The 23,219-nt window shown below is 36.5% G+C and overlaps 1 protein-coding gene and 2 long non-coding RNA genes across 13 annotated transcripts in view; 1 reads left to right on the forward strand and 2 right to left on the reverse strand.

Annotated features, from left to right (window-relative positions):
- Positions 1 to 23,219, forward strand: part of MRTFB (myocardin related transcription factor B) — a 69,512-nt gene that overhangs the window by 33,615 nt on the left and 12,678 nt on the right. For 7 of the 10 annotated variants that reach the window (XM_015876464.2, XM_015876466.2, XM_015876469.2 and 4 more), the window contains 9 exons: positions 4,051 to 4,116; positions 9,010 to 9,065; positions 9,630 to 9,705; positions 10,688 to 10,849; positions 11,243 to 11,427; positions 15,686 to 15,823; positions 17,270 to 17,517; positions 19,024 to 19,177; positions 21,063 to 22,091. In XM_015876464.2, coding sequence (XP_015731950.2) covers positions 4,051 to 4,116; positions 9,010 to 9,065; positions 9,630 to 9,705; positions 10,688 to 10,849; positions 11,243 to 11,427; positions 15,686 to 15,823; positions 17,270 to 17,517; positions 19,024 to 19,177; positions 21,063 to 22,091 — 2,114 coding nt within the window. Of the gene's footprint in view, positions 1 to 4,050; positions 4,117 to 9,009; positions 9,066 to 9,629; positions 9,706 to 10,687; positions 10,850 to 11,242; positions 11,428 to 12,716; positions 12,872 to 15,685; positions 15,824 to 17,269; positions 17,518 to 19,023; positions 19,178 to 21,062; positions 22,092 to 23,219 lie in introns of those variants that run through there. The other 3 variants (XM_015876465.2, XM_015876468.3, XM_085513770.1) reach the window with 2 other exon arrangements.
- LOC146758667 (uncharacterized) lies at positions 1,181 to 6,191 on the reverse strand. Its single transcript, XR_014933770.1, has 2 exons — positions 6,062 to 6,191; positions 1,181 to 1,304 (listed from the first exon to the last, which is right to left on the reverse strand). It is a non-coding gene; the product is annotated as an uncharacterized LOC146758667 (long non-coding RNA).
- LOC146758668 (uncharacterized) overlaps positions 6,561 to 23,219 on the reverse strand; it is a 30,669-nt gene continuing 14,010 nt past the window's right edge. For both annotated transcript variants that reach the window (XR_014933769.1, XR_014933768.1), the window contains one exon: positions 6,561 to 6,698. This is a non-coding gene — a long non-coding RNA (uncharacterized LOC146758668). The remainder of the gene's footprint in view (positions 6,699 to 23,219) is intronic.

Below are 23,219 nucleotides of genomic sequence, written 5' to 3' on the forward strand. Positions count from 1 at the left end.
ACTCTCCTACTTTACTGCCACCCTGCTGTTTACACACTTGTATTAATCTTGGTGCTATAATGAGTCATCAGTTACTTCTGATGGAGTGCAGCAGATAGAATCATCTTCTGCAGCAGTGCCTCACTGCAACTAGTATGTGTGCTATTAACATCTATTGCTCTGTGCTTCAAGCCCAGGATGTCAGAGACTGACTGTGTAAAGACTGTAAGACTGTCTTAAGGGAGGCTGTTTTAAATGAAGGCTTTCTGTGTAACAGATTTTAATTTAAAGGAAACAACCCTGTTCCCAGCACTGTCTGTTTCCATGGCAGCTGGCCTAGCAGCCCACACTGGAGTTCCTACTGCTCTTGGAAATTTCCGAGGGAGAATGCTAGAATGTTGAAGATGGCATTTTCCCATTTTTCCTCGCAGTTGTAATGGCTCATTTCCACTGGAGGAAGTGGTGAGCTGATTACATAAAGGACTTTTTTTTTTTTTAATCAATACATTATTATTCTTGCTGTCAGTTGAAATAACTGTACGCCGACTAATGAACACCTCAGTGATTCAGTCTGTTGCATTTCTGTGCTTGTTAAGTGCCAACTATTTGAGTACTTTCATAGCATCTTTTGTAAAAAGACAAAGTTTCAATTTGAATTGAAAACATAGATAGAAAATGGTATCAGATGAGGAACCAGTGCTAGAATCATTGCGCGGCGTGTGTGCTGGCTTTTTTCAAGACAAGAAGCAGTGGTGAAAGCTTGCCAGTCAGTGCAGATAGCATTGTTCCTGACAGACAACTAACCATTTATTTTTGGCCTCCATGCATTCCAGTTCTTGGGATAATATAGTACAACTTCAAGACACCTTTTCCATAGGATACAAATTACTAATTTGTAACAGAGCGATGGCTGAAAATCACTTGCTCAACTTTGCTAGTAACTGTACTCTTAGGGCGTTTAATAGCACACTTTATTTTTACTTACTGAGAAAGTTACTGGGGGAAACATGGAAATTGTGGAATCTCTAAGCCTGATGCAGTGTATTAACATATATAAATCTCTGTCAGTTCTGGGCCTTAAGCTTGGAGATCCATCTTCCATGGTCTTAGATGTTACGTATGTTAACCACCTGATTTTAAAAGTGTAAGAGAGAAAAGCAAAAAGTCAGGCAACAGGCTGAATAAGATGTACCCTGGAGGATCTTTGTTTCATAGTACCTCATTTCTCTTGAATTCTCCCTTCCTGGATTTCACGATTTTGTCTGGAAATGATTATTTAAAAAACAAAAAAAAACAAAAAACAAAAACAAACAAACAAACAAAAACTGAAATGGAAAAAAGAAATACAGAGGGTGAGACAGGGAACAAATAATATGGTATAATGAATTAGTATAATGCCTTGATAGATTTCAGATCATTAGTTAGCTGTGTCTTTCTGTCTTATCCATTGTTATTAGATTTACTTTATATGTTACTGATTGCTGCAGAAATCTCTTGCTGAGTGTATTTCTACTTCTATATATAACCAGTAAATTTAGTTTTAGATTTAATTTATTTATATTAAATTTAAATTAACATAAAAACTATTGTATAGTTTCTCCCTGAAATAAATCTGCAATTCTTTGCTAAAATTGCAGCCTGAGCTCCATTCTCATACCTTTCATTCTTGTCTTTGAATATAACTTCATTACATTTCCCTTACTAAAACCTTTTACTTTAGTTTCCATGACTCCCATCTTACACATCTTTCTGGTTGTTCCAACTTGTTGTGAGTCCCCATTTCCTTTCTAGCTTTTCATAAAATATATTCTTAGTTCCCTTCCTTCATACCCTCTACAGGTTCAACTTCAGTATAATGATACAATTCTGTATATAATGTATATCTGCTAAACTGTAGGGCTGAGTCTCTGTGACTACAGTGACGTTTTAAAGGTCCTTACTGCCTGTACCGCGACCATCTGCTCTGACTCGCAGACCTGTAAGCTGACTTCTGTCTAGATGGAGCTGTCCAGCTCTTGTACCATGAGTTGTCATTGCCTCCTTAGAAACATCTCAGCTTCTTATTTTTGTCTCCATGTGACTAAAGGCATGTTTAATGTTGGATGTATAAATACTAGATCTTTTCCTGGTTTGTTTGCTTTGGAAAAGCAAAAACAATTTTCAGCTTTTCAACTTCTAAAACTAATGTATTGGTTTCTTAATTTGCAGCAACTACTGTTAGACACTTTATTCTCTTTAGTCACACATTTAAGTGCTCAACAGTTGAATGACAACAGCAAAAACTGAATTCCAAACTTTTTTTTTCCATCTTAATTTTTGATCCAACTTTAACTTCCTTGCTTTGATCAAATCGGAATCTTCAATGACTATCTTCTGATTCCATCTTTGAGTTATCTTTTCTTCTGTATTCTCCCATCAGTGTTTCCCTATTAGTCATGCTGCAGGCTGTCCTTCCCTGGCTATGTAATATGTAAGTTCTTGATATTTATTAGTAAGTAGATGTTCTGTGTCATTTATATCTAATTTTTTCAGTGCTCCAGTACAGATACACATGACTCAACTTCAAAGGCACCATATCTAATTTGCTTTGTGATGACCAGTGTAGATGATGGGTAGACAAGTAGTGCTATGAGACACAATAAGTATTTGTTACCTGTTTTTGCTAAGAAATGCTAAAACTTCAAATGTATGCACATACAGTTTATCTTCAGCTACACACCTACTGCTTTTCTCATACTTCTGCTGCATACAGTCTGCTCAGACTTTCACATTCCTGAGGATAGGGCTGAGTTTTTACTCCTTCCCACAAAGCTTAAGCCAAGTATCTGATCGTGACTTGAAGCCACAAATCATGGATAGAATATAGTCATAAATTATGTAACAGAGTTTCTCATGATCTATATTTGGAACTAATTTTTATTAAAGAATTTGTTTAAACTGTTCAGAAAATAGGAGATAAGATACCTACATACTTAGGTTTATTTACTTTTTTTTATTATTTTTGCTGCATAGATTTACTTTCTCCCTCTGCCATTTTGATTTTTTTTTCTCCCACAAACTTGCCAATGAAAAATGAAAACGCAGTAACCATTAAATGCTAAGGGATAGAATGTGTTTAGACTGTGCAGTCCGACCACATGACCTAGCAGTAAGCATCTGTGTTAGTGTGTTAGAATGCCAAATGCCAACTAGAAATTTGCTCCCTTTCATATGTAGATGGAAAAGTCTTTGTCTGAGAATCATACCAGTGTCTGGATCTGGGGAAGGCAACTCTACGACTACTGCTGTTCCATGTTCTCACATCTGTGTTCTTTGTAATTCTTGTGTAACAACACAAATTCTTGTGTAACGATATTGTAAACTCTGAACAGAACTGCTGTGGCACAGCCCTTAAATGTTTGTATTTAAATTCTCAGTGTTTGAGTCACATAAGAAAATAACGTCCTTGTTGTCAGCATTTGCTTTGCTATTCCCGGTAGTAATGCTTAAGCCAGAGGAGTATCCTTCCTGTACTGCAGAACAGGAAATAAGCTGGTTCCTTTAAATTCTGAAAACAATGAAGTTTGTCCTTTGCCTAATTTTTAGAAATTACATTGATTTTGATGTTCTGGACAATGTATTACTTTGTTTTGCTTCCTTGTGAAATACAATGGAAACAGCATGTCATAATCATACACCCATAATAAACTATTAAGGCAGAATTTGAGAAAGTAAGTATTACAAATTTAGTGCATTTTTTCTTAACTAAGCGTCCTGACCCTCTCTCAACCAAAAGATGAAATTTCATATTAGGTTAACAGCTGTACATATCTAAGAAATAGTAAAGCACTATGATAAAATGATATAGGTACAAGGGAAAATTAACTATTAAAAAAAACTTTTTTTTCTGGAGGGGAAGTATGAGTTCTTTGTGATGTATGTTTGAAGCAGTCCTTTTATCAGGTGTGACCTATCAAATGTATATAGCAAAAATTATTTCTAAAATTGAAGTACTTGGCACATTTTGAGTTTGTCTTGAACTTTTAAGAGGGATATTATGCTTATGTTTGAATGGTTGTTTTCTTTTGTCAGTACTTCAGCTGAGGCTACAACAAAGACGGACACGTGAACAGTTGGTGGACCAGGGCATCATGCCACGTAAGACTTGCTTTATTTCTAGTAATTTTTGTTAATATAATGTATTAATTATGAACTCATATATGTGAAGATTAGTGACTCATATCAGTGAAGATCAGGAGTTCCCTGAAATCATTAAAAATAAGAGTAGTGGGGTCCTTATGGTAATGAAAATGAGCAAGAAGTAAATTCATCAGGCTTACCTAATGTTTCAGTTAAAATAGCCACTGCAACCTTCCTCCAAACTTTTGCAAACTTATTATACAAGTAGATAGTGATAGGACAAAGGGAAACAGTTTTAAAGTAACGGATGAGAGATTTAGATTGGATGCCAGGTGGAAGTTCTTTACAGGTAGAGAATGGTGAGGTGCTGGAACAGCTTCCCAGAGAGGCTGTGAGTGCTGTCCCTGGAGATGTTCAAGGCCAGGTTGAATGGGGCCATGGGCAGCCTGGTCTGGTGCTTGACCTAACTGTTGTCAGCCTGCTTGTGGCTGGAACTCGATCATCCTTGGGGTCCTTTCCAACCCAAGCCATTCTGTGGTTCCATGAAATAAATCAAATTTTATAAGTGACTGAACATCTATATCAAAGCCAGCAGTCTTTTAAGAGTAGGATGATAAGTGTTGCCAGACCAAACTGAAGGTCACACAGAAGCTATAACTAGGGCATCAGCAGACACGTCTTCTGTGTTAAATCTTGCATGATCATCGCTGTGATGTTACAGGACATGTCTTTGGCTGGGCATTGTGCACTGGGTGATACTCAAGAGCTTTTGTTCCTAGCTTCTTCCCATCGCTGCATGTGAATACATTTCCAGAAATATGCGAAGAGGCTTTGTTTGTTCTGGGGTTGGTTTTGTTTTTTAGACGATTGCTGTTTTTTTTCCTAGTTGCCAGAAGTTCCCAATCCATTTGCCATATCTGGCAAAGCACCCAAGCTGGTATAAGAGCTGGGTATTCTCTTTCAGATTGGATTATATACCGGTAGACATTCAGTGAATGCCTTTAGATGCCATCTTTTGGAGCACTGAGATGCTACTGATCAGCCATAGTGCAAAGTGTCTTGCTAAGGCAGTAGTGTCCTCAGGATCATAAATTTTATTTATAAGTACATAAATTCATTTATGCTATCAGGGTTCTGTAATGCTGAGCTCCCAAATCTGAGTACCTGCCATCTTTCCTTGAAAGCTGTGCAAGACATTAGTAAACCATTTTCATCTCTAACTCTGTTCTACAATTGGAATCTAACTGCAGTTTATAGTGTCTGGACTCATAGCATTTTGTTCTGAAAGTAAGTAATTGACATTGAAATTATTTTGAATATTTTTTAATTATTTTGAATTTTGAAAGTAGGCAATTGACAAAAAAAAAGGACTTGTAGGACTTGCATAGTCATAGAAGTCAACTGCAACTAACAGTTTCCTTCAAAACATTTTGTTGTTCCTGCACTTGGGCTCCCAGTTACTGTGCTAATAGTTTCCTACTGTGTCTTCTAGCTGGCCTCAGAATGAGAGGTACACAAAAAACATGGAGAATACACCAGTGGGTAGTGTGGGTTGAGACTGGACTCCAGATAATAGCACCAAGCTGTAGAAAACTTTCAGCTGTGCAAAGTGATTTTTCTTGCAAAATATTAGTACATATGTATTACAAATAGCTCAATGTGCACTGGTGATTTCTAGCTTTAAAAATTCTATCCTGAAAGCACAACCTCTCAAAGTTAATCTCTTGCTGACAGTTTCTGAATACTTGTCAGGCTTTGGATTGCTTTGCTGAAGTATCTTCACCTTCTTAGGTCTATAGTGTCCAGTGAGAACTATATCCCATCATCCAATTTTTATTGCAGAAAATATATTACTATATGTTGTATTTGTATACTGCCTTAGTGTATATACATATATATGCATGTACATTACTAGTTGGATAGATGCACTCTATATACACAGCCAGCCAAGTGCCATACTTACATGAGATGTAAACAGGAGCTTGGGTTCCATTATCACCTGCTTCCTGGTGGAAGCTTGCTGGCATTCTCCTGTACAGGCGTAAGAGCTGTACCAAGGCCTGTTGTTTCTACCCCTAAAGACTTCTCTTTGTGGTCTGTCCAGAGATAAATTGTACAGTCTCATATGATGATTGTTTCTTCTTCCCCGGCTGTTTCACAAAGTTTAATAACGCCTAGGCCCATACAGTTGCCACAGATACTCCTAGGAGAGGCAGTGGATATTCATCTGTCATCGGGGAAGTTATCTCCAGCTCTTCAATGTGAGAAGTTTTGCTTGCACTTGATAGTGTATTTTATGGTATAACAGGCATGCATCCTCTCTTGTGACTAGTATGGGAATAGTGCTACCTTTTTCACTTGGGTGACAAGAAGAATTCAGTTTTGCCAGTGTGCACCAAGATAAGGAGCATTGGATTTCAGAGACGTACCAGTTGGATCAGCCTCTTCTTTCTTCCGCTTCCAGTTCTGGCAAAAATAGTCTTCACACTCAGTAACCAAGGGGCAGCTGTCCACCAACATACGCAAGATACAGTTTGCTTGTTTAACTCATTGCGGAGCTTACCAAAGGAGTGATGAGTCCTGGAAAATTCTTCCTCATCCTATTGAAAGAAATACATGAGTTCAGCATTCTGGAAGATCAAAGGAGACTGTAATGGTTTCTATTAATGAGTGACAAGATCTCTGCTTTAATCAGGAGTGTCTAGCTCCAATTGTAGAATGCACTTGTCTTGTGCATTCCATCACAAAGGAGTACAGGGCTGTACTCAGCAGTAGGAGAGCAGGGCTATTTTATAACCATCCAGTTTCTTGTGCTCTGATCACGACAGAGAAATCTACAATTGCTTTGCACCCCAAATAATCCTTGACAAAGAACCAGAAGATTGACAGCCTCTGAAAAAAAGTGGGGACCTTCCTATTGGTCTTCCTTCAGTTTCACCTGGAGAATTACCAGGATTTGTTTTCCAGTCAAAAATTCAGTTTACCACTTCTTTAGATTTTCCCCAAATAACATCCTCTGTTGTACCTTACAGTTAGTAATTAAGTCATAAAAAAACATCAAATTATATGCCCCTGTTTAAGACCAAGAACTATGGTGGAGCTTGAATCACCGTATGTGGTTGAATACATTAGAAAACGAGTAATTCTGCCTTCCTGCTCACTTTCATCCTTGATGGTAGTTCTTCTGGTTGCTATTAATTGTGCTTCAAGAGAAGGAGAAATTTATCTATTTATGACTCATTCTAGTTAATGTCCTCCAGACTCTGTCCTATGATAACTTTGGTGTTACACAGTAACCAGGAAATAAGCCTGCCAACTTTCTTCTGTTGCCTCCTGATTTTAGGGTAGACAATATACTTCACACTCTCAGTGTCAGGACATCTTTCTAAATCTTTCACTGTCTCAGATTCTTTTAGAACTGTTTATGTTCACCACTAAGAAATCCAGGATTTGGGCTTCTGCTCACAGGCTGCCTGCACTCCCAGCTGGCCCAACACAGAACACTCAACACACTGACTATTGATTTCACTGACTGGAACAAATCACTGTTCACATAAAGGACACTGACATCCTCCACCCAACTGGAGGGTTTTATTGCTTGTTTATATACTGCTTCCCACTTGCTATAACATATGCATACCCATTTAGAAAAAGATCATTTGCTGTAACTGATTACACCCCGCTTCCCCAACTTTCTCCTTTCCCTCCAAGTTCTTGCATATACAGCCCAATGGTTGAAAGCAATTCAGTACCAGGATGTGCATTCCAACTTTTTTGCTAAGCAACAAGAAGAGTGAGAGTTTGCCTTCTGTGGGTAATATTACTGATGAATGAGCTTTCTTTGTCTCTGTGGTAGATTTTTAGCACTGCAAAGCAGCTTTGGATTTAAATCACAGCAAGGAAGAGTCAAACTTGTTGATGGCTGTATCTTGCCTGGAAACATCCCCCTGAAGGTTTAGAAAGGCAGTACAGATGGCTGTCATCAGCAGAGTCTGCTGAAGTAGATCGTGCATTTCTGATGGAGAAGAGCTATGTGATCCCTGGAGGTCTTTTCCAGCTGTACGGTTCCCGTGATTTACTTGTCTTTTTTATATCGAGAGCCCATTACAGATGGGCTTTCTGCTGCTGTTGCGTGATTTTCACATAGGCAAATGGGCTTTCTGAATATTAATGGTCTTCTTGAATATTGCTTTGAATTGACACATAATGTAGATCATCCTATTTTCTAATCTCAACACACAAGGCTTATACAAAATTCTCGAAAAATCTGCATAAGTAGTTATTGAAGGACAATTCATCTCATCTCCTAGTAACAGCAAGGATAACATAGGTATAGATGAATAGCATGTAGAATCATAGAATAAAATCATAGAATCACCAAGGTTGGAAAAAATTTCCAAGATCATCCAATCCAAATGCCCACCTACCACCAGTATTTCCCAGTAAACCATGTCCTCAGTACCACATCTAAATGCTTCTGGAACACCTGCAGGGACAGTGACTGCACCACCTCCCTGGGCAGCCCATTCCAGCACCTGACCACTCTCTCAGAGAAGTGACAGCTCTTTCAGAGAAGAGTAGTGGAGTAAATGAAAGTATTTTAGCATTTTATGTCCTGCCTCATAAATTTTCTGCTGTGGAACAGTCTTAGTTAACAATCTCTCATGTACTTTGTGAAAAAGTTAACTGTTAGCATGGGATATCTGTTAAAATCATATATTCCACATATTCTGTGTTAAATAGAAATTAAAGGAAATAGAAATTAATAGAATTGTCATGAGTCAAATGTAAGCCTGGTCAGATGCAAACACTGCCTTAATGCATCAGTAAATACCCAAACACACCTGGTGACTGGATGTTTCTCTTGTTCATCACTTCTCATCTACTTAACTTTTACTTTTCCATCCACAGCTTTGAAAAGTCCCGCTGCATTCCATGAGCAGATCAAGAGCCTGGAGCGAGCCAGGGTAAACCACTTTGTGTAAACTTGCCATTAACATCTGAAAATGGACAGTCAGTTGTATATAATATTGAATTTTCAATTTGAAAAAAAATCTGACCATTACAGTAATAATATGAGCTTGTATCTTAAAAGAATCTGTTAGAGTAATGTGTTGGCATCAAATCTAAGGAAGTTTCTTAATCCTTCCTAAATCAAGCATGTATGTGGGATTAACTGTGGTCATATTTAATGCATATCCCTCTGTAGTATAAGGAAAAAATACTTTGATTAAATTATGCTTGCGTTATATTTCTGTAGCAAGTATCTAATCTGCACTACTGTAATTTAGCGTGGCACAAAGGGATCAACTCCAGAAACATTCCAATTTTGTTTTGGGAAGAAAGAAATTCATTAATACAGCTTGTCTGAAAAACTAAAAGGAAGCAAAGCAAAACCATTTCTGGTAGCCCTGTTGTAACAGTGGTGTCCACTGACCTGAATGCAACTGCTGAATTCATTGTTGGACATCAGTGAATTGCTTTCTGCTTTTTCAAATACCAGTTAATGATAATTCTTAATTTCTTTAAAGACTGAAAATTTTTTGAAGCACAAGATTCGCAGCAGACCGGATCGGTCCGAGCTTGTCAGAATGCACATCCTTGAAGGTATGTGTTTATCTTTTAAGCTGCCCCTACAAGGAGCTACTGTTACACACTCATCTGTCTAACTGGATTAGGCTTTGATGTGAATTATTTCTACATGTCTATATGTTTCTCTGCTTCTACAGTGTCTTTAATACATACAGCTGTGGCAGTAAAAGTATTCTTAACTGTGCATCTGTTGGCAAGTGCATACTGCTTTTAGTCCCTAATGGTAATTATGCCATGGTGTACATACATGTAAATATTACTTCAGTTTCTACTCATTACCTTAAAACAATTGACAATTCTGGACATTTCCCCCCCCAAAAAAACCCTGTCTATTATAAAATGACTTCTACCTTGCCATGTTACTTTGCTTGTTGCTCAGGTCTTTTGAAACAGTCATCTGTTTTAGGAATGAATCTGTATTACTGTCATTCATCATAATCTTATCAGTCACAGAAATTACCAAATAGTCATAATCCAAGTCAGTTGAATGTTCAATAGTTTCTAAACATGTATTTGGTCTGGAGAGATCAAGCACCAGAGGGGAGTGTCTTTGTTGATAAACCATCTCCACACTGACAAAATATCTCAAGGTTTTCCTGAAATACAATTTTGAAAATTTTCTATTTGAAAATCAGTTATCAGTTAAACCTTTACCAAAGCATACATTGGTAAATATTAAAGCAGCAAATGCTGTCTTTAGATTTTAATTAGAATTGGCTGTTTTGTATTCTTTGCTTTATTCTTGGACATTCTGAAAGTGTTTACAAAAGCATTACTGCTTTTAAAATGTAGGCTATGTATATTTATCTTATTTTTTAGAAAGCATAAGCATGGAGATGGAAAGTGTCTTTTTGTATCATCTTAGTACTAGTTTGAGATTTTTCCAAATAATACTTGTATGCTTTCAGTGTAAGTAGAATGGTTAGATGAGACAACACTAGTTGTCGTGAAATTGGGGAAAGGCTGAATAGAATATTTAAATCAATGTATATTTTAGAGACCTTTGCAGAGCCTTCGTTGCAAGCCACTCAGATGAAACTGAAGAGAGCTCGCTTGGCAGATGATCTGAATGAGAAGATTGCACAGAGACCTGGCCCTATGGAACTGGTAGAAAAAAATATCCTGCCTGTAGACTCCAGTGTTAAAGAGGCAATTATAGGCAAGTAGAAGAGCTACAACATATATCAAGTCTTAAGAGTAAAGTTCACCAGAAGAAAACATAGAGTTTACTGGTTTTTATTCTTTCAGCTTCTGACGTCTAAGTTGTGTCATCATTTAAGTGAATATAGTTACCCAGTTTTTGTTCAAATCCAAGTTAGAAATACATAGACCATAATACTCCATCAGAAAATATTAGTTTCTTACTAATATCATCTATATGGCTATCATTATATCAAAAACGCTATTGAATACTTAACATACAATACATTCAGAATGACCTGAAAAGTGATCAATTTCTAGCAGCTACCTAATTCTGCCACCAGTGAGTGTCTAAATTTAATTTGTATAACTAAAAGGAATTACTTTGCTTGTTTCTTTATAAACATTCTAGCAGTTGGACAAGAAAGTTACCCTCAAGCTTTGGATGACTATTCATTTGATGAAGACAGCAGTGATGCTTTATCACCAGATCAGCCAGCCAGCCAAGAATCCCAAGGTTCAGCTGCTTCCCCTGGTGAGCCAAAAACAAGTGACTCACCATCACCAATAACACCAAATGCTACTACTTCAACACAGGTACAGTTCTAAAAGATTCACAATATATTTTTGGAACATAGTTTCACATGAAATTAGTACGTTTGCTGTTGCAAAGAGTTAGCTGGGATTCCACTTTCTTTTAAGAATTATAGACTTGCTTGGCTGTTGGCGGTGGTGAAATTCCTATAGCCAAAGATTCACTGAAATACACTGTGGCCAGTAGAAAAACTGCTGTTTTCCAAACCCAGTTTTCTATGGCTGTTATTGATTACTGAATGTTTATCTTAGTTCTGGGCAAGCTGTTTACTTTTATCTGAATTTCTGCTTGTCCTCCTATGAAATTTTTTAGTTTGGCAGAGACGCAAATTAAAGGCTTCAGAGGAGGAAGAGGCAGCAGAGCTGTTATATGTTGTCTGACAGTGCTTTGTTAAACAATCAGCAAAGTCCACAAAAGAGCCATGTTTTTATGCTTGTCCTTCTATTAAGTGTGCTCATGGAAAACGCTTTTATTTATGTATTTAAGCTGCCAGAGGATATATAGCAAAGCCAGAGCTCTGCACAGGGGAACTACACTGCAGTTTTTAAAATAAGACAAACCAAAAGATAAGACAGAACTGAATATTGAGTTCATAGATTATCAAGTAAAATGTAAAATTAAGCAGCTATATATGAGATTAATATTGCCTGTTCTCCCAAGATGTCGTCCAATTCTTTTAATGGCCAGGGACAACTTGAAACTGTTCTTTATTTACTTATTAATTCAGTAATTCAAAAAGTATTGCAAAGTTCGTGCTCAAAAAACAACGCCAGACACAATGTACTGCACATCTGTTCTATGTCATTCTTCCCTAAGATAAAAAGTAAGACATTAATTGAATTTCTTATCAAATGAATGTAATTTGTGCTGAAGAAACTGAAAACAAAACACATGAAATTAGATTTCTAACAGATAGATTCCAAATGGAGAGCTAAATAAAAATACTCAGAGCAATACCTGCCAAAAGCTTTTCAAGTAGGAAGCATAAGATAGTTACATGATTGTGCCAAGAAAACAACAGAGCACTTGAAGCTAACTGGAAAGGCACTTCAAAAGAACTTCAATCCTCTGCTTATGGATTGGATAATGTATTACAGCCACTTCTGTGTACAGACCTAAAATGCAAAGCTGCTCCTCTGCAGAATAAAACTGATGCTTACTTTATTGCTCCTTGTGAAATAAAGAAAATGAGCCTGCGTGTCTCTGCAGGTACTGACTGGGAATTGATCCTTCATTCTTCTCATTTCCTCTGACAAATTTTATCTTTTATTGCAACAGAAAGTACAAAGAATATTTTGAAAACAGTGAAGTGCAGCCAGCGTTCTTTTCAAAGCTTCCTCCTCCACACATTTTCAAGCTTCAGATAAAGTAACATAACTTTGGGAACCTTCAGCTCATGTTTACTGATGACCCAAAACTTGATTTCACCTGATGTATTTGCATCTGGTAAGGATGAGGTGCTTTACCACAACAATTCTGACAGCATTAAACAGTCATCATCAGAACAATTATCTTCAAAACAGCTGAATTTGTTTGATGAGAAAGAATTGAATAACTGTTTTCATAATATATTCACTGCAACTTGTTGACCTGCTAAATGCTTGTTTGAATTTAGAAGAAAAAGTCCAGAAATAATATCATCTGTATCTGGAAGTAAAAGGTCTGTTCATGTGGTGTAATCCTTACATGACTTTATGAAGTGGTCAAGTGAAGAAGCTGAGATCTGTTCAGATTTATAAACTAAAATTTAAAAACACAACAGGTGAATAACACACGTGGTTCACTGCCTCCTTTGGCACCTGTGGTAAAATTGGCAAGTCTGAAAAAGTTTTGTATTTCGTGTAGTTAAGGTCCTATGTAGTTCAAGATAATTAATGTAAGAAAAAGGTAATACGCTGTGATAAGGTGATTATTTAACACCGTAAGTTTCAAGCAACATCATTTTCTGAAAGATACTGACTTTTCCACTTTAAACTGTTGTATAGTGTTCTTCTCATTCAACTGTTCCTATAAAGGATCACTAAGCAGTTTGAATTATCTGTTGCTGTCATGTTAAGTTCAAAAAGGATCAAAGTGACAAATTATGAAAGATTATGTAATGAATAAACTGAAATAGCAAATATTTTAAATTATTTTTAGCTGAGACTTTATAAAAAGGAAATGTAAGAACTACTGACAATAATTTTATTAATCATTAATATGCTCTTTCATATTTTCCTGTTTTCGTTGGTGTGGTTTATGATAGATACTTTCACTAGAAGACCAACTGGGTGCATTTTTAAATAATAATACTATACCTTGAATAGTCCTTGTAAACTTGACATCAAAAGCAGTACAGTATGATGAGTTACAGCACCTACACGCCTTTCTTTAGAAGGATTAGTCCTTCTAAAGTTTCCTGCCATTTCTTATCCAAGTCCAGCAAATAACAGATACTGAGTGGATAATGGACAGAGCAAACACTTTGGAAGTTGGTTATAAAAACAGAGGTATTTATATCTTTAGCCTGTTTTTCACACAGCACGGACTCGTGCAGCGTTTCACTGACTAAGCATGGCACACTGAATCTTTCCATTCAATAAAGCAGTATCAGAACCTTTCCTACGTGTTTCTTTTCACTCAGTAGCAATTAAACAGAGGTAGTTTCTTACAAATACACTGCATTGTATGTGGAATTCTCTTTGGTTCAGTAACATGAATTTTGAAATAATGTAAAATTAGACATCCCAGAGACACTGCTTTTAAGAAAGGGGGGAAAATATTCTCAGAAAATGGAAGTTCCTTGCAAAGTAAAAATCGGCAGGAGTTTGGCTGATCAAGATCTTGGGAAATATTATTTAGCTTAAAAAAAAAGAAAAGGAAAAGAAGGATCAAAATCACTATACAGCTTAAATAGCTTGTGAAAGCTAGGTAGCCTGTTTGCAGCTTTCAGCACATTAAGAATGGACATGACAGAGTTGAGTTCAATGAAATTTTATTATGTTAGAAGACATCTTGGAAGTCCTGGCAGGAAAATAATACTTTAAAAAAATGCAAAGTCTTTATGGCATTTGGTACAACTTGTAGGTGAAATGATACACCGTGCTTGTAACAGCAAGGGAACAAACTCAGGAAAGTGCAGGCTACTGAATTGTACCTCCTCAGTAATACTGTAATGGTGGCATGTCCTTAGCAAATGCTATTGAAGATTATTTCTTCTTATTATTTCTTATTATGTGACTGCTTTAATACTGTGTGCTCATTCTGAAAAGAATAGGTTAATTTTCCTATGTTGATGTTTGACCTTCATGAAAGGTTTTTCTGAGAGCAGTAATTTGTGGACTAAGATTTTCTTTGTGTGCACAAGATTCTGACTTCACACAGAAAACTCTGAAGGGCTCAACTCAGTAAATAACAGCATTTTTTCTGAATATGGTGTTTTTCTGTAACTTCAGTCAGCTGCTTCTAGTGTAGGTGCAGTGTATCCAGGGTCAAAATTTAAGGTGACATTCTGAGAGTTGCTTCAAGCAGATCAGTAACAAACAGTGGTAAACCTGAATGACTGGTAATGGTACATTCCATTCTTTCTTTAGCTATCTGTAACCTCTCTCTCCTTTTGTTTAAAATCAGTAAAATCATATAATTAATAAAATCTCCACTTATCTCTATATAAAAAAGAAAATCAGAATGATAGGGTAGGATCTTCGAACCAGGAAAAATAAGTGTTCATGATACTTCCTTTCAGTTTATTTGTTTTTCATGTATGTTGAAGGAGAAAAGACTTCTGCAAAGCAAGCCGCAATCTGAGCATTATGTGTACAGTGCCCTTTCTGAGGGCTTCTTTTATGTTTTGTAAATCCTTTATGGTTATAATTCTTTTTACTCGCAACAAATATCAACAGTACTAATTAAGAATAATTGTTGTAAAAATATTTAATATATACTATTAAAATATGATATTAAAATAAATTACTGTTTTGTCTTAGTGAGACTAGAAGTAAATCCTGTATGAGTAAAAACAGATTTTTGATACATTTAGATGCAGTAATTAAAATATGAACTGAGAAGTCAAGGTAAGAAATCAGTTTCTTAATTGATACCTTTCAGATGTGCCAAAATGTGTGTTTATAGCACAGTTGTGTACATGGAAGAGTCCTATTTTTGTCATTTCTTCTAAAACTGTTTTGTGAACAGTCTTAACTGCTTCACATGTTTTATATTATTCAGATGCTGTGGATGTTTTTAATGTTTCTCTTTTTCCTTATATTTTTTTAATACTAGTATCCACCTTTAACCTCTTCAGTTCCTGAATTCCTTAAAACTCCTCCCACAATTGAACACGTTGCACGTTCTACTGCTACAGCCACCATGACCACAAGTACTGTGTCTGCAGCAAAGCCCGGGCCAACATTAGTGAAGGTACATATCTGAAACAGTGGCATCTGAAGACAGTTCTTATTCTGTTTTGTTTTTCAGTGGCAGAAATACATTAATGATGTTACAGTATCTGTAATCAATGACAACTGCTTTTAGTGTTCAGAATATACTTTGCTGTTGACTGAAGCCATTGGTACCTTAAGAGCAACCATTAAGACTTGTAAGGGCTGGCTGATGATTTCCAGAGGTACTTACAGTGTAGTTAAATGAAGTGTTGAAGCAGAATGATGCACTACATTGTGACTGAATTTTTTAAAAATACATAGAGATATAATATTTTATTTTTGTAATTGATTTTCTTTTTTCTACTGGAGAAATTAAATCTTCTATTCTAGCTTTGTGTGGGGAATAATTTAATAGGAACAGAGGAAATGCATTTGTAATCTGCCTATAGCCAAACTAGTGAACTGCATTCCTCCTTTTTCACAAATATTTTGGTAGCTTCTTTATCGTATGAGAATAAATCACTTAAGTTACTGTATCCTTGTATTTGGAGATCAGAAAGGTGCACTCAGTTCTATCTTCCTCACTGCCTTATCCAGCAACATGGAAGATTTTTACAAGTACAGTGTGAGAAAGGTTCATTTTGGATAACGTCTGTCTTGTTTCAGCTCTGTAGTGATTGCATATATGTAGACTTCTACCTAACTACATGAAAATAATTTTCAGAGGATGACCTCTAATAGCCAATTTCTAGTATAAATTTGGCTATTTCTAGTGAAACTTTTTACCAACTTGCCTCACTGTGTGACCTTAATGACAAATTCAGATATTCCCCCAAAATAAATGACTTGTGTAATAATTGTGCATAGATCAACGCAGGATTTCTGCTTTGATGCCTTCTGTATGAATAGGTTACTGCCTTCAACTTGTCACTTAAAATAATTTTGAAGATCCTGTAAAGGAAGAGCATTTTACCAAATGTACAGATATTGCTGATAAAAGCGGTGCTGAAAGCTCCATTAGAATAATCCTGGACTTGATAGGACGGTCTGTCTGTGATTTTAATCTAGATCTGTAAGTACTTCTGACCTGTGGCTGTTTACAGATGGTGTTTAAGTTATTATCTTTCACATGTATGAAGTGTAAGTGGCTTTGAACTTTGCTTCTTCAGAAGAATGTCTCTTTATAATGACAGGTCATGACTAGCAGAATCCTTTAGCTTCATTTGTGCCATGTACTAACAAAATATTCACCAACTATAATTTCTGATGGCTGCTTCACATGCACAAGTATAAAATAGCTGTAGTACGTTACCTTTTCAAGGTTGATGACCAGTCCTTTTGAGTGGGATTGCAAGGACAATTGTATTCAGCAGCTCTCTTAGCAGTAATTACATTCCTGCGTACGTCATATTTGTGTCTTGCATAATTGCTCATAAATACAATGTCTCTTATAGTTCTTTCAATATTTTCCATCCGTAATCAGCAAAGCCACCCAAAGAACCCAAATGATAAACATCGGAGTAAGAAATGTAAGGAACCTAAACCAAGGGTGAAAAAATTGAAGTATCATCAATATATTCCACCTGATCAGAAAGGTGAGAAGAACGAGCCACAGATGGACTCAAACTATGCTCGTCTGCTACAACAGCAGCAACTGTTTTTGCAGCTGCAGATTCTGAGCCAACAGCAACAACACTACAACTACCAGACAATTCTGCCTGCTCCGCTGAAGTATGTGAAGCTTTGTTCATGTTTGCTAAGTGTCTTTTGGAGGCATATATGCAACAGTTGTAGGCTTTGTGCCTTAGAAGTAAACGTGTTTTTCAAATGTTACAGACAGATGGAAACTGAGAAAACTTAAATGGCAACATGTGTTAGTGTGGGTATTAATTAACCTCAACAAAGTGATGAGATAGGTACTTCTCAAAATGCCTCTGAAGTCTGAAAAGCTTATAACAAGTGCTATTTATTTTCAGTTTGATGCATATATGGAACTCAAAACATGTATGTGAAAGCAAGAAAGTTTAGTCACCATTTGCACTCAGATATGATTGAAGTAGGCAGCGCAGACAGCAGCTTTTACAAAGACATGCATGTTTTGCTGTTTATTTTGTCCTTCTATATCAGTTCAACTCCTGCAATTTTCAAGTAAAATAAGTCTTCGTAATTATGTAAAATGTGGATGTTTATAGCCTCAGGTCTAGTGCTTCAGCACTTCTAACAGTGAGAAGTGTACTTTGTTTTATAGATAGAAGCAGTCAGAAAAATAAGTCTTTCAGAGAGTTTCCAGCAGCCTTTAGCAGAAAGAGGAGCTGGCTGACTGCAGAGTCCCATTCTCACCATCTAAGACCATCGTTCTTTTCCTAGAAGTGCGTACAGTGCAGTGTGCCACAGTCGCACAGCCCTAAATTCAGGTGGCTTTCAACTGCTGTTTTTTCTTTTTTTTTTCGGTTTTTTAATGAGATTTCACCAAATTTTCTTTCCTCCACAAACGAGGCTAGAAAAGTAAAAGGATACCATCTGTGGTTATATTTATAATCACCATGTATCCTAACATTTAGACTAGAGATGTTTTTGCCTGCTTACCCACGCTTCTTATGTTCTGTTTTCTGACATTTCAGAAATGTTTCTTCCTAAATCACTTGAACAAAATGAGCTAATTTATGGTACCTAGTGTAAACGGTGGCATTTAACATTTTTTTTAACAATTACATTGAGATCCTGATATGAGATTCTTCTTTATGAGGGAACCACTGACTCAAAGCACATCATCTTCACAGTAAAGTCCCTTCACTTTGTTATTACTGGATGAAGACATTGGACTTGCATGTAGGGTTGGTACATAGATTTCACTATTATGGGTTTTTTTTCTGACATCAAACAGGAAAGTAATTGTCTGCCCTAATTAATGATGAACTAGTATAAACTATTTCTGCACTCCACAATAACCTTAAGGGATACTATGACAATAATATAAACTGTGAAGCATAAATATGTAAGCTTAATGACAAATAAAATATCAATATAGTATTCTCTGTATGTTTTCTTCTCTGTGCTGTTTTATTAAAAGTATTTTAATGTCATATCACGTATATATTTTTTAGAAATCATTCTTCATTAAGTTTATAGAATCACAGCTTCTTGACTGAAAAGAATATAAAATATATGTATTGTATATTACGTGCGTTGTATACCTAGCATTCACATTATTGTCTTCATTTTTCTCATTTCTTGAAGGCCACTGAGTGACAAACAGAATAACAATGGAAACACACCACTAAATGCTTTGAACAACAACACATCAACATCAGCTGCAAACTCAACGAGACAGAACAGTAATGTTCTTAGCCGGAAACCAGGACCTCTGCCTTCAAGCTTGGATGACTTGAAGGTAACAAAGAGACATTTTTCCATTCCTAAACATCAGGAGAGATCATAAAATATAGACAGTTGCTATCAATAATAAGTCTAAATATTATTTACCAATGAAAAGCATATTTTTCTTTTAAATGTTTAGTATAGAGTAGTGAGGATTTTATACACAGCTCTTCTGCACTTAAAATATTTGTTTTGTCCTCAAAAGCATGTATTATAACAATGACATTTATTTCCCAAAGAATTAGAAAAGAATTTCAGACATTGTACAAGGACCCAGTTTGATACGTTTTATAAACTGAGGTGTGTTTCATGTGAGATTTCCACCCTGACAGATTTTCACACTGGAACAGCAGTTTCTTCGTGATAGTTTTAGTACTTCATTGAAGAGGTTTAGTTAAGAAATAAAAACAAAAACATGCCCTAATAATTATATATTCAGAGAGGTCAGTGCTCTGAAGTCTGCACAGAAATAACACTGCTAAGGAGATTTTGTCACGAGAGTTTAGTGCATCATCTGAAAACAGACACTAAATTTCATAAAAGCTACAAATTGTAACTCTTTAAATTCTAATGTGAATGTATGTCATATGATTCATCCTTCAGAAGAACACTTACAGGACTTAATATTAGGACACAATGAAAATAATTCTGAAGAGGCTTGTGGGGGTTTAGGTTAAGATGCTTCTCAGTAGCAGCGACACAGGTGAACTGGACTGGAGCACAACAGTGGGGACATCTAGTGGGCAGTTGATATGTTTCTCTCTGCTTTGAGGTGTTGGGGTTTTGGTTAGGTGAGTGGTTTTTGAACTTGAAAGAGGAAAAGATGTCTTTCTGAAGACAAGATCCTCAGGACAGTAGTGTATTTGCGTATGTTAACGTTAATCATTTCATATGAAATAAGTCTACATGATGCAATTCAAACTAGTGTTTGAAATAGCTTTTTGAAACTTTTAAGTTATGAACTGTCAACTTACTAATACTTCAGTTAATATTTGAAGTTCTGCTTTGTGGTAATTAAAGTTCTTCTCGTACTTTTTCTGCGTAATCTATTCACACTAATGTGATAACATCAGCTGTACCTGCTGGTGATATTCTTGACACCAAATCATCTACTTCGATTCTGATAAGAATTTAGAAAAGTACTGTTAAATTCTTGAAATGTTACCCTTGCTGTAAGTCTGTCAGGGATACCAGATGGGGATGGACTGGGGTAGAGAGGAAGGGCTGATTATCTTTGTTAGGAGGACAGTTAATCAAAACTGCTGTGGTTCTCAGAAATTTGCTAGTAAGCATACTGGAAAACTAAGGACACTTTTCTTAGCAAAAGCTAGATCAATTTTGACTGCTTATACTTTTTATACTTGTGAAAGAAACCCAAATGGCACATAGCTGTAACTTTTTAATTGATAATTAGAAAAAGAGCCTTCTGTGTTTGATGTGTCTATTGAACCATCTAAACAACCTGGTAAATTTCTGATAAAATACATTTGTCTGTCTTGGTAGCATAACAGCGGGTTCAGCATGCCAGTAGTCAGAGCCTTTATTTGTACCATTGCTGGCTTTTCTTCAGAACATGTTAACCCACAACTGAAGCTGTACTTTCCGTTTCAAATTTTTAGTAGATATGAAAATTCATCATAACTCCACAATTAGTCATTGCGCAGCAGCTGAACACTACAGAGTTTTTGTCCTTTTAACCAGTGAAAGTAAGTTACTGGTAGTGGAAATGTACTCATGGATTCTGCATGTTTGCATGCTGTTAGAACCCAGAGAAGTAAATAACTAGTGAATGTGTTGAAAAATATTTTTCTTACTGAAATGTTACAAGGTAAAATGTACACTTATTTTTATATAAGAGTTATTTTCTTTGTTTACTATCATACCTTACTTTATTTCAGGTAGCAGAGCTTAAAATGGAGTTGAAGTTGAGGGGATTACCAGTGTCTGGAACAAAAACAGATCTTATTGAGCGTCTGAAACCCTACCAAGATCTTAATAACAATGGAGTCACTACTTGCAGCTCTGTTACAGTCACTACTGCTACTGGAGTCACTGGTAACACAGGGGAAATGGCTGTGGCATTTCCTGTTGCAACAGTAAATAAAACAGTGGCTAATCCAATATCCAGCTTTCCTCCAGAAAAAACAACTACTGGACCTGGCTGCAAAGCAGGAAATGCTGAAAATGTTAGCTCTCCTTTGCCTATATCTCCCTCCCCTTCAGAACAATCTAATCTAAGCACAGATGATACTGGTATGGCAGATACTTTCACAGAAATGATGACCATGGTGTCACCATCCCAGTTCTTAAGTACTTCACCACTAAGAACAAATACAAGCGATGATAATCAGAATCGTAGTAGTGGAAACATCTCAAGCATGGAATTTGATGTAGCAGAAAAGGACCGCAAGCTTCAAGAAAAAGAAAAACAGATAGAAGAGCTCAAAAGGAAACTGGAACAAGAACAGAAACTTGTGGAAGTGCTGAAAATGCAACTTGAGGTTGAAAAAAGGGGACAACAACAACAACAGTCTCAGACTTCTGCTAACTCAGCTGCTTTGGAACAGAAGCAACTCAGTGCTGCTGTCAAAGATGAAAATGCTCTTACTGATTGCTCAAGCACAAGTCAGTCTGTATCTGTAGCCAGTCATCCTTTAGGACAGTCAGTATACACCACTGGACAGAATGCAGTTGCCAAAAAGGCAGTTATCATCAAGCAAGAGATACCTGTGGCCAAAGCTGACCCCCAGAATGCGATTTCTCAATTTTATGTTCATCCACAGAGGCAACCACAAACAGCAGTTGTTGCCCAACCCCAAGCTTTACTGACTGCCCAAGGAACTGCACAGCTGCTCCTTCCACTGTCTATCCAGGGACCGAATTCTACCACTTCAGTGCAGCTACCAGTTGGAAATATAAAGCTACAGGTATGGATGTTTCATTTTTCACCACTAAAACACATGCCAATATTTTCTTAACTAAATGTAGATTGATAAATGTGTTGCTTAGAAGATTAACTGGTAAAAATCAGGCTTGTTTTTGCTTTAGTGAAAAAATTAGAAACACTTTAAGAGCCAACCTGTTTATAACTTCTAGGAATTGTTCTCAAACAGTAGTTGTTTTATCAAATACTCCTTCTGTGCGCAGTTATTTTAGATATATAGTACCAAATAACAAATTCCACCTCTGTAGCTCAAAACAAACAAACAAACAAACTCAGCTTAAAACCCAGCATTTTATTTCAAGGTATACCTGCTTCAAAAATACATATTCAAACTTCATTGTGTTCTGGTGGCTTATTATATTTAAAAATATGAATACTAGGTTGCAGAGCTCCAGGGGAGTTATAAAAAGAAACCATGTTTTCATAAGTAATATTTCCAGTCTGGTTATAAGGTCATATCACTGAATAAATGCAGCATAAAGCAGAATAGGATATAAATGTAGAGCTACAAGAGAAATCTGACCAGGTTGATTATAGTCTTGATCTGTGGTAGAATTAAACATACACTTCCCAGGGCAATGCTATTGCCTGCTAGCTGGATGAAATCACCTACCACTCTCATGGTTACAAAGCCAGACTGTTTAAGTTCCAGTGTGTGCTTGATGTTATGGCATATTATGGGTTTGGGCTTTGGTGCTATAGTATATGTACAGTCACATTTAGTAGCCCTTATGAGGACTGTGAAGTTGTGATGGCGTTGGAGCCTACCATCTGCAGTGTAAGAGCTACCCCTCGTAGCTACCCACCCACACAGATGTTTGTCTAAATTGTTTTGGAGTCCTGATAGAATTCTGTAAAAACCTTAAGCAGCTTTTTCTGGTGTTTCACTTCCTTGATACTGCAGGAAGTTTTCCTAACTTCCAACTCAAACTATCTTTCCTGGGGCTAGATGCAACTTGCCTTTAAAAACTGCAGTGATATTCTTATAACAGCTTTTTTTTACGTGATAGAAATCTTGTCACATTGCTTCATCAGTTTTGTCTTCAGGGTTGCTAAAATCCAGTTTTTTTCATCCCTTATTGGTCGTGCTCTCTTTATCTCCTGCTATTTT

Source organism: Coturnix japonica, chromosome 13 (genome assembly GCF_054131305.1).
Source record: "Coturnix japonica strain WE chromosome 13, WE-NBRP24, whole genome shotgun sequence".
NCBI lineage: Eukaryota > Metazoa > Chordata > Aves > Galliformes > Phasianidae > Coturnix > Coturnix japonica.